The 18299-nt window shown below is 45.4% G+C and overlaps 1 protein-coding gene across 1 annotated transcript; it reads left to right on the top strand.

Moving 5' to 3' along the window:
* Positions 1-9888: 9888 nt before the first annotated feature.
* Positions 9889-11123, top strand: LOC127312512 (uncharacterized). Its single transcript, XM_051343029.2, has one exon. It carries the CDS (start codon positions 9911-9913, stop codon positions 11015-11017), a length of 1107 nt encoding a protein of 368 aa, XP_051198989.1. The 5' UTR covers positions 9889-9910; the 3' UTR covers positions 11018-11123.
* Positions 11124-18299: the final 7176 nt, after the last annotated feature.

Raw genomic sequence — 18299 nt, 5'->3', positions numbered from 1 at the left:
ATGCATAAGCATATACCAACAATTAATAATTTTCTCATTTGAGATTTGAGGATTGTTGTCCAAAACTGAAACTTCCACCATGGAGCATGGCTTTAGTTAGCGGCCCAATGTTCTTCTCTAACATATGCATGCTTAACCATATGGTGGTAGATCTCTCTTACTTCAGACAAGACGGACATGCATAGCAACTCACATGAAATTCAACAATGAATAGTTGATGGCGTCCCCAGTGAACATGGTTATCGCACAACAAGCAACTTAATAAGAGATAAAGTGCATAATTACATATTCAATACCACAATAGTTTTTAAGCTATTTGTCCCATGAGCTATATATTGCAAAGGTGAATGATGGAATTTTAAAGGTAGCACTCAAGCAATTTACTTTGGAATGGCGGAAAATACCATGTAGTAGGTAGGTATGGTGGACACAAATGGCATAGTGGTTGGCTCAAGTATTTGGATGCATGAGAAGTATTCCCTCTCGATACAAGGTTTAGGCTAGCAAGGCTTATTTGAAACAAACACAAGGATGAACCGGTGCAGCAAAACTCACATAAAAGACATATTGAAAACATTATAAGACTCTACACCGTCTTCCTTGTTGTTCAAACTCAAAACTAGAAATTATCTAGACCTTAGAGAAACCAAATATGCAAACCAAATTTTAGCATGCTCTATGTATTTCTTCATTAATGGGTGCAAAGCATATGATGCAAGAGCTTAATCATGAGCACAACAATTGCCAAGTATCACATTACCCAAGACATTTATAGCAATTACTACATGTATCATTTTTCAATTCCAACCATATAACAATTTAACGAAGGAGAAACTTCGCCATGAATACTATGAGTAGAAACCAAGGACATACTTGTCCATATGCTACAGCGGAGCGTGTCTCTCTCCCATAAAGTGAATGCTAGGATCCATTTTATTCAAACAAAACAAAAAACAAAAACAAACCGACGCTCCAAGAAAAAGCACATAAGATGTGATGGAATAAAAATATAGTTTCAGGGGAGGAACCTGATAATGTTGTCGATGAAGAAGGGGATGCCTTGGGCATCCCCAAGCTTAGATGCTTGAGTCTTCTTGATATATGCAGGGGTGAACCACCGGGTGCATCCCCAAGCTTAGAGCTTTCACTCTCCTTGATCATGTTGCATCATACTCCTCTCTTGATCCTTGAAAACTTCCTCCACACCAAACTCGAAACAACTCATTAGAGGGTTAGTGCACAATATAAATTGACATATTCAGAGGTGACACAATCATTCTTAACACTTCTGGACATTGCATAATGCTACTGGACATTAATGGATCAAAGAAATTCATCCAACATAGCGAAAGAGGCAATGCGAAATAAAAGGCAGAATCTGTCAAAACAGAACAGTTATTATTGACGAATTTTAAAATGGCACTAGACTTGCTCAAATGAAAATTCTCAAATTGAATGAAAGTTGCGTACATATCTGAGGATCATGCACGTAAATTGGCTTAATTTTCTGAGCTACCTACAGGGAGGTGGACTCAGATTCGTGACAGCAAAGAAATCTGGAACTGTGCAGTAATCCAAATCTAGTACTTACTTTTCTATCAACGGCTTAACTTGGCACAACAAAACACAAAACTAAGATAAGGAGAGGTTGCTACAGTAGTAAACAACTTCCAAGACACAAAATAAAAACAAAGTACTGTAGGTAAAAACATGGGTTGTCTCCCATAAGCGCTTTTCTTTAACGCCTTTCAGCTAGGCGCAGAAAGTGTGTATCAAGTATTATCAAGAGACGAAGTGTCAACATCATAATTTGTTCTCATAATGGAATCAAAAGGTACCTTCATTCTCTTTCTAGGGAAGTGTTCCATACCTTTCTTGAGAGGAAATTGATATTTTATATTACCTTCCTTCATATCAATAACAGCACCAACAGTTCGAAGAAAAGGTCTTCCCAATATAATGGGACAAGATGCATTGCATTCAATATCCAAGACAACAAAATCAACGGGAACAAGGTTATTGTTAACGGTAATGCGAACATTATCAACTTTACCCAAAGGTTTCTTTGTAGAATGATCAGCAAGATTAACATCCAAATAACAATTTTTCAGCGGTGGCAAGTCAAGCATATTATAAATTTTCTTAGGCATAACAGAAATACTTGCACCAAGATCACATAAAGCATTACAATCAAAATCTTTAACCTTCATCTTAATGATGGGCTCCCAACCATCCTCTAGCTTTTTAGGAATAGAGGCTTCGCGCTCTAGTTTCTCTTCTCTAGCTTTTATAAGAGCATTTGTAATATGATGTGTAAAAGCCAAATTTATAGCACTAGCATTAGGACTTTTAGCAAGTTTTTGCAAGAACTTTATAACTTCAGAGATGTGGCAATCATCAAAATTCAAATCATTATAATCTAAAGCAATGGGATCATCATCCCCAATGTTGGAAAAAATTTCAGCAGCTTTATCAAAGGCAGTTTCAGCAGTTTTAGCAGTTTGTGCAGTTTTTCGCGCTTTGCATTAGAAGTGGAAACATTGCTAACACCAATTCTTTTATTAGTATGAGTAGGAGGTGCAGCAACATGTGTAGCATTAGCATTACTAGTGGTGGTAATAGTCCAAACTTTAGCTATATTCTTTTCTTTAGCTAGTTTTTCATTTTCTTCTCTATCCCACCTAGCACGCAGTTCAGCCATTAATCTTATATTCTCATTAATTCTAACTTGAATGGCATTTGCTGTAGTAGTAATTTTATTATGATGATTCTCATTAGGCAAAACTTTTGATTTCAAAAGATCAACATCAGCAGCAAGACTATCGACTTTAGAAGCAAGTATATCAATTTTCCCAAGCTTTTCTTCAACAGATTTGTTAAAAGCAGTTTGTGTACTAATAAATTCTTTAAGCATGGCTTCAAGTCCAGGGGGTGAACTCCTATTATTGTTGTAAGAATTCCCATAAGAATTACCATAGCCGTTGCCATTATTATAAGGATATGGTCTATAGTTGTTACTAGAATTGTTCCGGTAAGCATTGTTGTTGAAATTATTATTTTTAATGAAGTTTACATCAACATGTTCTTCTTGTGCAACCAATGAAGCTAACGGAACATTATTAGGATCAATATTAGTCCTATCATTCACAAGCATAGACATAATAGCATCAATCTTATCACTCAAGGAAGAGGTTTCTTCGACAGAATTTACCTTCTTACCTTGTGGAGCTCTTTCCGTGTGCCATTCAGAGTAATTGATCATCATATTATCAAGAAGCTTTGTTGCTTCACCAAGAGTGATGGACATAAAGGTACCTCCAGCAGCTGAATCCAATAAATTCCGCGAAGAAAAATTTAGTCCTGCATAGAAGGTTTGGATGATCATCCAAGTAGTCAGTCCATGGGTTGGGCAATTTTTAACCAAAGATTTCATTCTTTCCCAAGCTTGAGCAACATGTTCAGTATCTAATTGTTTAAAATTCATTATGCTACTCCTCAAAGATATAATTTTAGCAGGGGGATAATATCTACCAATAAAAGCATCCTTGCATTTAGTCCATGAATCAATACTATTCTTAGGCAGAGATAGCAACCAATCTTTAGCTCTTCCTCTTAATGAGAAAGGGAACAATTTTAGTTTAATAATATCACCATCTACATCTTTATATTTTTGCATTTCACATAACAAAATTATTAAGATGGGCAGCAGCATCATCAGAACTAACACCAGAAAATTGCTCTCGCATAACAAGATTCAGTAAAGCAGGTTTAATTTCAAAGAATTCTGCTGTAGTAGCAGGTGGAGCAATAGGTGTGCATAAGAAATCATTATTATTTGTGGTTGTGAAGTCACACAACTTAGTGTTTTCAGCGTTGGCCATTTTAGCAACAGTAAATAAAACAAACTAGATAAAGTAAATGCAAGTAAACTAATTTTTTTGTGTTTTCGATATAGCAAACAAGATAGCAAATAAAGTAAAACTAGCAACTAATTTTTTTGTATTTTGATTTAGTGCAGCAAACAAAGTAGTAAATAAAACTAAGCAAGACAAAAACAAAGTAAAGAGATTGAGAAGTGGAGACTCCCCTTGCAGCGTGTCTTGATCTCCCCGGCAACGGCGCCAGAAATTTGTTTGCTGGCGTGCAGTTGACGTGGGAGTTAGAAATCTTTGTGGTGTAGCTTTTCTTCAGTTCCCCGGCAACGGCGCCAGAAATTTGCTTGATGCGTGTGGTTGGCACGTCTGTTGGGAACCCCAAGAGGAAGATGTGATGCGCACAGCGGCAAGTTTCCCTCAGTAAGAAACCAAGGTTTAATCGGACCAGTAGGAGTCAAGAAGCACGTTGAAGGTTGATGGCGGCGAGATGTAGTGCGGCGCAACACCAGTGATTCCGGCGCCAACGTGGAACCTGCACAACACAACCAAAGTACTTTGCCCCAACGAAACAGTGAGGTTGTCAATCTCACCGGCTTGCTGTAACAAAGAGTTAACCGTATTGTGTGGAAGATGATTGTTTGCATAAAACAGTAGAACAAGTATTGCAGTAGATTGTATTTCAGTAAAGAGAATTGGACCGGGGTCCACAGTTCACTAGAGGTGTCTCTCCCATAAGACGAACAACATGTTGGGTGAACAAATTACAGTTGGGCAATTGACAAATAAAGAGAGCATGACCATGCACATACATATCATGATGAGTATAGTGAGATTTAATTGGGCATTACGACAAAGTACATAGACCGTCATCCAACTGCATCTATGCCTAAAAAGTCCACCTTCAGGTTATCATCCGAACCCCCTCCAGTATTAAGTTGCAAACAACAGACAATTGCATTAAGTATGGTGCGTAATGTAACTAGTGACTACATCCTTGAACATAGCACTAATGTTTTATCCCTAGTGGCAACAGCACAACACAACCTTAGAACTTTCACACTTTGTCCTGTGTCAATGCAGGCATGAACCCACTATCGAGCATAAGTACTCCCTCTTGGAGTTAATAGCAAAAACTTGGCCAGAGTATCTACTAGTAACGGAGAGCATGCAAGATCATAAACAACACATAGATATAACTTTGATAATCAACATAACAAGTATTCTCTATTCATCGGATCCCAACAAACGCAATATATAGAATTACAGATAGATGATCTTGATCATGTTAGGCAGCTCACAAGATCCGACAATGATAGCACAATGGGGAGAAGACAACCATCTAGCTACTGCTATGGACCCATAGTCCAGGGGTAGACTACTCACACATCACACCGGAGGCGACCATGGCGGCGTAGAGTCCTCCGGGAGATGATTCCCCTCTCCGGCAGGGTGCCGGAGGCGATCTCCTGGATCCCCGAGATGGGATCGGCGTTGGCGGCGTCTCTGGAAGGTTTTCCGTATCGTGGCTCTCGGTACTGGGGGTTTCGTCACGGAGACTTTTTATAGGCGGAAGGGCAGGTCAAGAGACGGCACGGGGGCCCCACACCACAGGGCCGCGCGGCCAAGGGGGGGGGGCCGCGCCGCCCTAGGGTGTGGCCCCTCCGTGGTCCCTCTTCGTCTCTCCTTCGGACTTCTGGAAGCTTCGTGAGAAAATAGGCCCCTGGGCTTTGATTTCGTCCAATTCCGAGAATATTTCCTTACTAGGATTTCTGAAACCAAAAACAGCAGAAACAAAGAATCGGCACTTCGGCATCTTGTTAATAGGTTAGTTCCAGAAAATGCACGAATATGACATAAAGTGTGCATAAAACATGTAGATAACATCAATAATGTGGCATGGAACATAAGAAATTATCGATACGTCGGAGACGTATCAGTGCTACCCAATTTTTAGTTGTTTTTCAATTAAGGCTTGACACAGAGGTAAATTCTCTTGACATACAACTATGTGAATTTACCTACATAACAAGATACACAACTAAGAAAGATATAGTAATGCAATAAAAGATAGAGGTAAACGAGAGTGGAGCACGCGGAGAAACAAGGGATGATTCACGTAGTTCCTTTCTTTTGAGGGTAAGTACGTCTACGTTGGAGGGATGTGGTTGCCACGAAGGCCTAACCAACACCACAAAGGCCTCGCCCTATTCTTCGATGAGCAATGCCACAAAAGCCTAGCTCACTTGTCCACTAAGAGATTTCCTCGAGGCGAAAACCGGGCCTTTACAAGATTCTTGGAGCACACATCCACAACTGAATTGGAGGATCCCAATAGTTGTTACAACACAACAAACACCAAGATAAAATCAAGTAACAATAACTAGGGTTTGCAAATGGTGCCCTCAAGCAAATGAGGGGAAAATGTAAAAATCTTTAGTGAAGATTTAGATCGGGGTCTTCTCCTTCGATTCTCCAAAGATCAAGAACTTTGGGTGGTTGAGGGAGGAGATCAAGTGAATTTGGTGGCTTAGCTGGAGGTGAAGAACTTGAGCAAATCGAGCAATGTCAGCTTGGGGAAGAAGGGGGGCATTTGTACCCCCTTGAAATCGAGCCGTTGGTGAAGAAACAAGGACATAAATTCCGGCCTAAGTAAGGGCCGGAATATCCCCTCCCCGGCATTTCCGGCCTGTGCAAATTATGTTTCTTCCCTTCTTCTTCCTTTTCAACAAAATATTCTTCATTTTTCTTTCTTCTCAACATGTAAACAATATATATCACATCTTCACCACTTAAACGCATTAGAGTATCACACATGTTGTCATCAAACACACAAACATAATGGTGGAGAGATGTTCTTTCAGTATGTACATGGGCCCGCCATATTCCCGCAAGCTTGGCATCGAGATGGTGAAGGAAAATGGGCGGTACTATTGGTGCGTATCGTTGAATGTAAGTGGAAGAATTAGGTTGTGTAAAGAGCATAGTTCATAGCAATGCAAATGTTGACAGAAGAAACCAACAGAACTCAAGGGAGTGCATAACACTATGTTACAAACTGAAGAGTGTAAATTTAGTGTATGATAAATATAAACAAGCTAATTTGGTGTTTTCGAACTCCAGATATGCATTAGACAGAACTGGTGATAGTATCAGACATAAATCATGGAATGCATATATGTGGCTTAAGTTTCTAAAAAACTGAAAAACCGAGAACATGTTTTTAGGACATTGTGGAATACTTTTCTAGTCCAATATAGAATTCAAGAGTATATTTTATACACTTGTCCTTATAGGCCATTAACAAAATAAGAATTTGAATTTAGGTTTATGCAACAAAAAAATTAAAACCTATTAAAAACGAAATGTTTTCATGTTGATGTGATGCAATGCATGAATTTGAAATTGCCCAGATTTTGGATTGTTACACTACATTGGACCCATTGAATTTGGGGATGAAGATGTAATTGAATATTGTTTTAGGTACATTGGAGATGCAAATAATGTTTATCTCACTCACAAAGAAGGTGTTGTCACCATATGATTATTGGAGCCAAGATAGGATGATCGACAAACTCATAATTATTGCCTTAGAACTTTGCTATCTCGGCAAAAAAATATCTTATTTGTGCATACTCTTCTAGCACCCAACCTCTTTCTAGGTTGCGTCTTGGCATGAAACTCTTTACTTGCAGAAAATGGAGCCATCTTCTAGATATGCTTTTAAGCAAATATCTTTTTGGTATATTGTATGACTTTGATTTTGATATCATGTTGTTGTCTTTATTAACTATTTTGTGTGTACATGTTTCTTTGTGGAGAATTTTCTTCATGATTTTGTCTACTTAGAAACCTATGGACATGAGAAAGGGTACATCTATAGTTGTTAACTTGTTATCAATTTCCTTGGCTTCTACCAATTATTCCTTTTGATATTTTGGTGGCTTCAGAAATAGTTTTCTTATGAGCAATTGTATTATTTTATTGATTTCTATCTTATCCATGGGTGAAGGGACATATTTGATATTATATGCGTCTTAATGAGCTTGTGAACCTATTTGGTATTTGTTTAACATCTCTTTGAATCATGTATGTTGGGAGTGCACATGCTTTGCACAATGCCCCTCAATATTTGAACACTATGGTGATGCTCATTGCACATCTTGATCTTTCAATAGGGCCATCCTTCATCATGTGTTCGCTGAAGAAAGCTAATAACTTCATGTGCGAGTTTGGTGTATTCATCATACAATTCTCTATAACTTTGTGTTTGATCCGGTATGTCATTGAAGCTTCGACATTCTGAGTCAGAGGGTAGTTTGCTTGCAATCAAGATGGTTCTAACAAGCAATGTTCGATACTGACTATGAGGATAGTGTTCGGATGAGGACATGAGCGACACCTTCATGGGTCGGTAGTAGTCTCTATTTCAATCGGAACTTTCCTCGTCGATCCTTTTTTATTACGTCTTGGAAGCTTTGTTCTTGTTTCTGTAGTATATATGTCAGTATTGTTTAAGAAGGTCATTCCCTTTTGTGGCCAACTTTCATGCTCTAAACCTACTTATGGAAAAAGTGTCAAGCATATTAGCGTGTTTGACAAAGGGGCAAAAATCGCTAGAGGCGTTACTTTTGTGGCATTTGACCTAAAACCAGTTATACTAGATTAAATCGGTCGGTTACTTTTAGAAGTTGGATTGAGATGGACGTCCGGGATTTCGCCATCGGTCCCCTCTCTCCTTTAAATACAACCCCTTTGACAATCCTCCGCCACACCGCCGCACACCCCAAGCCTAATAGCCTGTGTTCTTCATCGTCTCTCTCGTCGACACCAACTAGTTTGACTACATGCCCCCAAACCCGCGCACCACCGTTGGCGGCATGATGCCTAACGAAGGTCCATGGGGTATCCGCCGTCTCCTCGACGCTTTTCATCAAGCCATCGTTCTTACTAACTATGTAAGTGTTTCCTCACTACTTATCTATGTGAAGTACCATTGATACGAGATGCAAACAACCGCCACCAATAGGGTCGATACACACACAGTATACAGGGAGGCCGAGAGGAGTGATGTAGCAAGAGGGTGTTCATCGGAGCGGTGTATATCCGACGGAAGGACTTGCTTTGCCAGATGCGCTACTCAGGGCATTAGCAAGATTGAAATAACTTTTCTGAAAGAAGGGTTGTTCTTCTGTGAGAATTCTCGAAGAAGCCAACGGAGGACGCGAAAAATCTTAAGATGCATCAACAGGTTAGAAATCTCTATGAGTTTCTTGTATTGTCACTTACATATAGAAACAAAAATTCGATGAATGAATCCATAGAATTACTAGAGACATGAACTATGCGTTTATCTTAGTGGGCCTAGACTATCATGTTGCATGCCTTTTTTGTTGGTGTTGCGGGAACGTGCATATCGACCATGTTTGAACACCATTTTTTGTGTGTGTGTGTGTTGCATACAGCTTTTACTTCCGGGAAATGTACAACTGTTCCTTGCATGCACGCTAATGCATCGCAATATGCAGCTGTGCAATTTCACGACTAATTACTAGAGCTATGCTGCGAGTTTTTGTCTTTTTGTTGCGATGAACTGTACATGCAATGTACAGCTCACTGCATTGAACTCTCCTAATACAGTTCACACCATTTTCTGAGGATGAAGAATTACCAAAACACGGATAGGCCTTATCAGCTGATTTTACATAAAAATAATTCCTCCAATACACAATATACACCTCACTGCATTAAATTTACATGATCAAATACAGGTCACGCCATTTTTTGGCGATCAAGACTTACCAAAACAATAATACTAATACGATTTATCAGCTAATTATACATAAAAAATACAGTACTAGTAGGTGGCCAATTTACTGGCCTCATTTAATATCGAATTCCATTTTTTAGAGTATATCTATTCACCAGTTCGCTTTATATATTTGCCTTTTGCGTCCAATAGTTCCAGAGGAAAAAAATCAAGGCTTTCTCCTCTCATCTCCTTTGACCTCCGAGTAGTCCGGCCGGCAGACAGAAGAATGGGTTGCTCCAGCTCGAAGGTTGCGCTCGGCGACGTAGAGATGTCGGCGCTGCCTGCGCGGGCGCCGGAGAGGCGGCACAGCCTCCCCGCGCGCGCCGCGTCCGTGCTGGGCTCCCTCAGCTTCGGCCGCGGCCGCCACGACGGCGTGCACGCTTACACCACGCTTCCGCTCGACGAGGGGACGCTCAGGGGCGGATCCGACGACGGAGCCAACTCTTCTCTTCGCGGTAAGAGGGGGCTCATGGCGGTTCTCGGGGACGTCGTGTCGACAAGCTCGAGCGCGGTGTACTGGTCGGCTTCGGCGACCTCAAGCACCGCGCAATGGCCAAGCGAGTTCCGTGGAGAACCATCGTCATCAACGCCCGTGCAGTTTCCGACGCCGGAGTTTGATCCGGCGATACTGTCCCTTTCCAGGCAGACCACGTCGGAACGATCGCCTTCGCACCCGGCGCTTCTGTTCCCGGAGAGGGACGCCGCGACGGTGGAGGAGGAACCGTTCGCCCGGGACATAGCGGAGGTGATGCCGGAGCTCCCCCCGATTAGGGTGGTGAGGGAAGCCGAGGCCACGGAGGAAGACGTCTACGAGGAGGACGTGGTGGTGGCGCCGCGTGCGAGGAACGGTTTGGTGGTGGTGTACTTCACCAGCCTTCGCGGCGTGCGCAAGACGTTCGAGGACGGGCGCGCCGTGCACGCCATCCTGGGGTTCTACGGCGTGCGCGTGGACGAGCGCGACGTGTCCATGCACGCCGCCTTCAAGGACGAGCTCCGCGGGCTCCTGGACGGCGGCCTCGCCCTCCCGCGCGTGTTCATCGTCGGCGAAGGCGGGCAGCAGTGGCAGTGGCACGACCTCGGCGGCGCCGACGACCTGCGCGCGCAGCACGAGGCCGGCGAGCTCGCGCGCGTGCTGGAGGGTTGCGAGCCGCTGGGGCCGAACTTCACCCCGTGCCCCGGGTGCGCCAACATGCGGTTCCAGCCCTGCTACACGTGCAACGGCAGCACCAAGGTGTTCGCGGGCGACGAAGGTGGCTACCTCGCCGGCACGTTCCAGGACTGCCCGGACTGCAACGAGAACGGGCTCATCAGGTGCCCGGTCTGTTGCTACTGAAGTCTTCTGAAGCTACTTGGCAGATTTTGCAGTCTCGTGTCGGATTATTAGTGCTACCCCAGGTGGTTATCTAGGACTTGGTTCTACTAGGCTACAATTAGCCATGTATCCCAGTATGTTGTTTTCTTCCAGTCTGTCGTCGTCGTTCGTCGTCGTCGTGTAGTCGCATGCAGTCGCTGCCGTCTCCTTTTGTCGCAAGGTTTTACTGTTTCGCTGCTCAGTCCATTAGATCAAACAAATCTGTCGTCTCAACTTTTCGTTTAGACATAGCGTATCATTTTCTCTATTATTGTTCGCTGGCGCAACTCATCGAGAAGAGTATTTCTACTACCCACAAAACGGGCAATTACAAAGTTACCTATCCTATGCGAGCTGTATATAACACGTATAAACAACTACATATCCAGTGCCAACGTCTATGCATAGCTCCCGATCGAGGTGAGCCCAGAACGACAGTGACCGAATTAATTACCGTGCATTACAGGGACCATATCTTCTTGCCAAGCTTCGTACCAAACTGTTGATGACCAACCACGTCAGAGTGTACTGCCGATTTATGTAGGACTTCGTGTCTATACCGAGTTTCTGCAAAATGATCATGTATATAGACATTTTTCTAATGGTAACCGGGTGTTCCTATAAAGTCACGCAGCGCATACCCGGAGAGCGACATCTCTATCCATGTGTGGAAACATACTCCTGTCATGCGCAATGTCGTGTGGTCTTGTAATGTTCATGCACAATGTCGTCTGCTCTTGTAATCATGTTGTTTAGTTTCCAAAAATGAATCATTGTTTTATTTTTATCCAAGCCTACTCGTATGTATGTGCAACGTCGTGTGAACTTGTCCTCCTAGTCCAAGAGAAAATCTTTTTCAAAAATATTACATAAATTGGTTGACTAGATTATAGCTATCCATTGTACAACTCATCAAAAACTTCCACGAAATGATCATATGGGAACACTTGTGTGAACTTTACCCTCCTAGCCCGAGAGAAAATCTCAAAAGATATTATTCATTAATTAACTGACTAGATTACAACTATCCATTGTACAACTCACCAAAAACTTCGAGAATGATCATATGGGGACATATAGAGCGTACCTCGATACCCAACTCACCGGGGAAACAACCACATGACTAGCCTTTTTATGCAAAATGTCATGTGGACCTATTTGTTCATTTTCTGAAAATGATTTTTTGTTTATCCAAGCCAACTCATATGCATGGGTGCACTTATCCTTCTAGTCCGAGATAAAATCTTGAAAGATATCATTCATTCATTATTTGGATGAATTATTAACTATTTATTGCACAACTTATCATAAACTTTCACAGAATACCATATGCCACATTATATAGTACAAATGCTGATGTGCACTTAAACTCAGCTGGATGAGAAAACCAAATAGATGATGCTAACATCTATATCGCCAATGTTGATATCCCTTAAACTCATTTGGGCAGCAGCCGCACAGTTGCAAAAATACAACAGCTATCAGCTTTGCTAAATTTTCAGAAAACAAAATTGAAACAATTTACTATTTTTTTAGTAGAGAAAGACAACCAAAAAATTAATACAACAGCTATCAGCTTTGCTAAATTTTGAGAAAACAAAATCGAAACAATTTACTAGTTCTTTTAGTAGAGAAAGACAACCAAAAAAATTAAAAATTGTGGTTCTTTGGAGAAGGTTTCGGGCTGTGCCTGTCACTATAGCAACCGTGAGGCCCAGCTTTCACATAGGCCCCAGCGCCTGACTACGCAACTTGGAACGGGCGGGCCAGCAAGAGCATTCCCGGCCCAGGTTCGCAACCATTCGGCAAAGTCCACACCACCCACATGCCCCCGCTCGGGTTACAAGGGGCGCGTTTGATAGGTTGTGCGCCCCTTGACTCGCATCGACCCTGCAATTTTTGGTTGTTTGGTTTCCTGAGGTGAGTGGTGTTGTTGCACGGACCGGTTTTCAAAGCACCCTCGGGCCAGGCCCTGGAGGAATGCCCGGTTCGGCAGTTCCAGTGGCGCAGGCAAATCTCCAACGCGGCTGATGCAAAAGCGAATTTTCGGCACGCGCAGAGACGAGGATGGTTTTCGTCACCTCCTGACGCGCCCCATGGCCTATTTCTACCCCCTCCTCCACTCCTCCCCCCAAATTTCGAGCTCCTCCTCCCGTCGGCAAGCAGGTAAGAGGCGCACACATCTCCGGTCGGCGACGGTGGCAGCGGCGGTGGCGACTGCATCTGGGCGGCTTCATCTACTTCCTGATGCAACACATCTTCACCTCCGGCGATGACTGTAAGGAATCCCTTATCCTGGTACCGCAGTTATGTTTAGATCTAGGTCAGGAGTTGCCAGGTCTTGGCTAGGGTTTGGTCTTGTAGCAGGGGTTAGTCCGGATTGTGCTGAGCTATCATGATCTTGCTAGGGTTCGACATTTCCGGTTGCTTCTTTGTCCCAAATGTGCTGACCTACCATGATCTTGCTAGGGTTTGTGCTATTCACAGTTGCAATGAACTGCTTGTCTGATTTAGGATGATTGTTGGTATGGTTTGTGTTGTCCACTTTAGGCATAACTTTGCTTGCAAGTAGATTCACGTTATATGTACTATGATGTGTGTAGTGCTCCTTCTGTGATGACTTTAGCCAGACGCTTGTCTGCTTTGGGGACTCTCAGATCCCTTCACAAATTCCCGATTCATAGCCCGTCTATGACTCCAAGGAGGCGGTCACCCCTCTGCCATCCGTCAATGGGCATGTGGCTGACCTGGTGGCTCAGGTAGCGGCAAAGGTCGCGGCTAGGTTGGCCGCCACAAAGAAGAACAAGAACCGCAGGGAAATGGACAGTGCCTTGAAGGCCTCACAGAAAGGTACCGGCACCATGAAATGACTTCCCTTCATGTCCATCTTCGTCTTGGAGAAGATGTGCAGCTTGATCAAGACCGGAGTGAGAACTGACAAATGATTCAAGGAAGTCCATCTGACTGCTGTGGCGAAGGGCCTGTTTGAACACTGTGGTGTCTCCGCGTGCTCCACTAAGGTGTACAACTACCTGAGGAAGTGGAGGTAGAGGTGGCTCAATATTACCAGGCTCCGCGATCTAAGCGGGGCTCAGTGGTGCGAGGATACCAAATGCATCATCCTTGAGGGTGAGCACTACCGCGGGCACATCGAGGTGAGCACGCTCAGTCCACCTCACTAACTCTTTTGATCAGCGACGAGAATAACTAACATCATTGTCCCTTCGTATAGTAGGATCACACAAAGGACGTGGAGTTCCTGAATGTGCCCATTGCCAACTATGACAAGATGCATACCCATCTTCTCTTTCGGCCTCGCCACCGGCAAGTACGCCATGGAATCCAGTGAGCCCCTGGTCTCGGCTGCAGCAAATCCTTCAACTGAGGATGCTCAAACCCAGGAGTCCGACACGATCAACCTTGATGGGCCACCAGAGAAGGCTACCGACGCGCCTGAGAAGGCGACCGCCAGCAAGAGGAAGAGAGGCGCCTTCGCCGACGATGAGTTGGTGGCCTTCACCAACATGACTGTTGTTGTGAAGGATGCCGCACGGGCCATCAGGAACAATAAGCCCACGGACATGCACCCTGACCTATATAATGCAGTCATGGACATGCTTGGCTTCACCGAGGATGATCTCATGGCGGCCTGAGCCACCTCGTTGACCACAAGGCCCAGGGTTGAAGCTTTGTAGGCATGATCGAGCCACACCGTGTACTATGGCTAAGGAACTACCTTGCCAAGTACCACTGCAAGGTGTAGTGGTGCCCTTGAGGGGGTGGTTTAGGGGATGCTTGCATGGAGGTGATGAACTTGATGATGATGATGTACATTTTGGCACTAGATAAGGTTGAAAGATATTTGATGGCCCCCTTTTGTAACTATGATGAGGTGGTATATACTAACCCCTCAGGTGATGGTGAACTTGCGGTGTTAGGATGACACCCACTTTTATTGTGGTGGTAGGATGACACCATAGTAGTGTAGGATGAACTTGTGATCCACTTTTGGAATGATCATGCATGCCCCTGTTAGTTTATCATTTGCTGTCAACACTTGTGTGGTCTATTGCTCTGTGATGAATTGGTTCATTGTGGTGATCTATTACCTGTTCTTCTTATGCCGTGCTAGTGGTATGTGGTATTCCACAGACGGGTTCGAGGAATCTACAACTCATGGAGGGTCTGTCAAGACCAGATGAGTGGCTACTCCAACAACGGCTACCGAGTGTATGAAACATTGGAGGAGGCACATCAAGAGTACCTCACCTTCCTGTAAGAGGAGTTCCCGGAAGATCAAGCCATCGATGAGGCAGTGCCATTAGCACAACTACCGCCGGAGGAAGTACATGCTATACAAGGAGCACCACCGGAGGAATGTCAGAGTCGGTTCAAAGATTACATCACCGCCTTCATTATTGTGGTGATCGTGAGGATCTTGTTCTTCTGAATGATATCTGATCGTATGTAACATGCTATGTCATGGTAATCTCACCATATTTGATTCATGTTTTCCTACGTGCAAGTTGGACTGAAAACAGGCAACCAACGATGGGGCATGCTTCTGTCTCCGGCGCAGAAAAGACCGCCCAGGATACCAAACGATCCACGTTTAATGCCCATACCCTGTTTGCAATGCACATAAAGACCTATCTCGCTGGTTCCATGCAGTCTACCAAACGCGCCCAAGCTGACGCTGCTGAGCTCGGCGAGACTATGTGACTGAGCATGCTACTTAACCTGGCGTTTCCTGAAGAACCGAGTTGGGACTAAACAAAATGCAGTCTAGTGTGCGGTAGCATGGTAGCTGGCATGGTGCATGCGTGATGTATGTGGGGTCTTGCGGGTGCATCATTTGAAGCCAGGCCATAGACCCATATTTTGGGCTTTGATACTTTTTTTTAGATAAAAGGCTATAAAGTCCGACTTTAAATTAATAAATCCTGGAGAGGTTTAAACAGGTTATTACAAACGCTGCGGCAAGCCAAGATGATAAAAAGCTAAAAACACCAACTAGCATGCCAAAACAGGAGGCAGGGTCTAGAGAGGGACAACACACAAGGGCGGCAGCAGCTCCTGGCGGACCACCCGGTCGAGGCAGGAGAAGGCGGCTTCAGCTTCAGATGGTAGGGCGAAGGGCGGAGTAAAGTTCTATGAGTTCATTAATCATCCAGCAGATCCCCTCTTTTTCCCTAATCTTGGAGTTTATACTCCACAGCTGCAAGAACAACATAGTTTTATCAATGACATCACTGGGCTGGTTAAATTTTTTCTCAATTTTAAGCTTACTAGGAAAATTGCCCGTGCGTTGCAACGGGTTAATTTTTTTAAAACATCTTAGGTTTGAATTATATCCGACTTCAGTTGTTTCATCGTTTTAGAAACATGTTGGTTTCAGCTAAATTTTAAATCCCAATTAGGCCCCCGCGTCGCTCCTCCCCTGGGCGACAAGGGCGGCGAAACCTTCGCGCTGGCAACCACCCCTCCCCCTCCACCACCTCCTTCCCTGCTGTCGCCGGTGGTCTCCGCCGGGCAAAGCCCGTGCGGAGCCGGCGGCCGCAGGACCTGTTTTCTCTGGCCGGCGGAGGGGCTCGCTCACGGATTGGGGAAGCTGCGGTGGCGGGACGATGCGGCGCACCGGCCGGCGGAGCCGGTGGTCGCGGTAGACGGGGTCTGTGGTGGCCTGGTGCGTGGCTGCTGGCGGCGGCGCGGCGGGCCTGATCTGGGCTTGGCATGGGCCGGTCGGGCCGTGGCCGTTGCGGGCGCAGCAGGGCTGCTGGCGGCCGGTGCTGCGGCAGGTGGTGGCGCAAGGCCGTGCAAGGGCGGCGGGGCGCGGTGGCGATGGGGGTGGCTGTTGTGGGTATACTTCATGGGTGTACCATCGACAGTGCCTAGATCCGGCAAGCCCGGGTGGCCCATAGATGGTGGTGTGGCATGTGGCCCATCGGGCGGCTCAGTTGTTGTTGATCCTTAAGGATGAAGTCCAGCCCAGGATGGGGAAGCCGGATCCCAACCGACCTTCGGAGGAAGCCGGATCCGTGGAGGCCCATATGGAACCCGGATCCAGTACGACGTATAAGGGAAGGCGGATCCTTGACGTACACGGCAAGACATTGTACCGTAGTTAGGCAACCTGTAATCCGGCTAGGACTCTCCGTGTAAACCCTAGATCCGTGCGCCTTTATAAGCTGGATCCCGGGAGCCCTAGAGGCACAACCACAACTCATTGTAACAACGCGAAAGCGCTCAGATAATTCCAGACAAGCAGCAACAGGCCCTGTCATCGTGCAGGTATTCCGAAGCTGGGTAAATCGCGTACCACCGTCCCGTGTGCACTCCGCCCTATGGCCCCTACTTTTCTCCCCCTCGTGAGGATCCCTCCTCCGAGGCACCGTCGAATAGGCAACGACAGTTGGCGCCCACCGTGGGGCCAGTGGCGTCTGGAGGCCGGAACCGGGAGGGTTCCGCCATGGGAAGCTACGACGACACCATCGCTGTGGGGCGCGTCCTTTACGCCGGAAATCTGCCGATTGTCCCTCCGGATGAGTGCTGGATTCCGGCTAAGACAAACCCCGTCAAGCTCTCCATCGTCCCAGTCGGCGGCATACACATCTTCATCGGGGAAACCGTCGATTCCGACGGAAACCCACTGGTAAGTAACGCTGACGCGACCGCCGCTGAGCAGGACGCAGTCGCGAAGATCCGATCTGAGATGCAGGAGCTTCCCAAGGAAGATTCCGCCTTGGATCTGGAAAAATCAAAACCCACCCAATCCGCCCCTGAGCAGGAAATAAAGGTGGAAGACCAATGCAGATCCGCCTGGGTCTCCGAGGTGTTAGAGAAGCAAAGGTGTCACTTCGTACACTTCTTGGCCCATACCGCCGGAACCGCCCCTCAAGAAGCCGGAGCTGGTCCCGAGCAGGTCGAGGCACCGGAAAACAACACTGCTCCGGATCAGCAGGAGGCTGTCGGAGAAAGCGGTACTCCGGTTGAAGAGTCGATCCTAGGCAACCTAAGCCCAATTTCCGGGGATACCCCCTCCATGGATACTGAAGAGTTCGATCGCAAGGTAAAGGAATACGGATACGATGATCAGCCTGAAGTTGAATCCGCCCAGCCTAAGCAGGTTCTCGCAACCTTGGCGGTGCTGGATCAACGCGAATCAGAGGATGAAAGCACCCGATCCGACCCACAGCCATCCCACACAGGATCTCCGCTTTCGCGGGAACGACCGCGTAAGGAAGTCCTGTCCCCAGAGGAACTG

This window comes from Lolium perenne, chromosome 7 (genome assembly GCF_019359855.2).
Source record: "Lolium perenne isolate Kyuss_39 chromosome 7, Kyuss_2.0, whole genome shotgun sequence".
NCBI lineage: Eukaryota > Viridiplantae > Streptophyta > Magnoliopsida > Poales > Poaceae > Lolium > Lolium perenne.
The sequence above is the reverse complement of the archived record's forward strand: the minus strand, read 5'-3'. Positions and strand labels throughout refer to the sequence as shown.

Bases quoted from the DNA above. Each gene is read 5' to 3' on its own strand.
- LOC127312512 (XM_051343029.2), top strand. From the start codon at position 9,911: ATGGGTTGCTCCAGCTCGAAGGTTGCGCTCGGCGACGTAGAGATGTCG.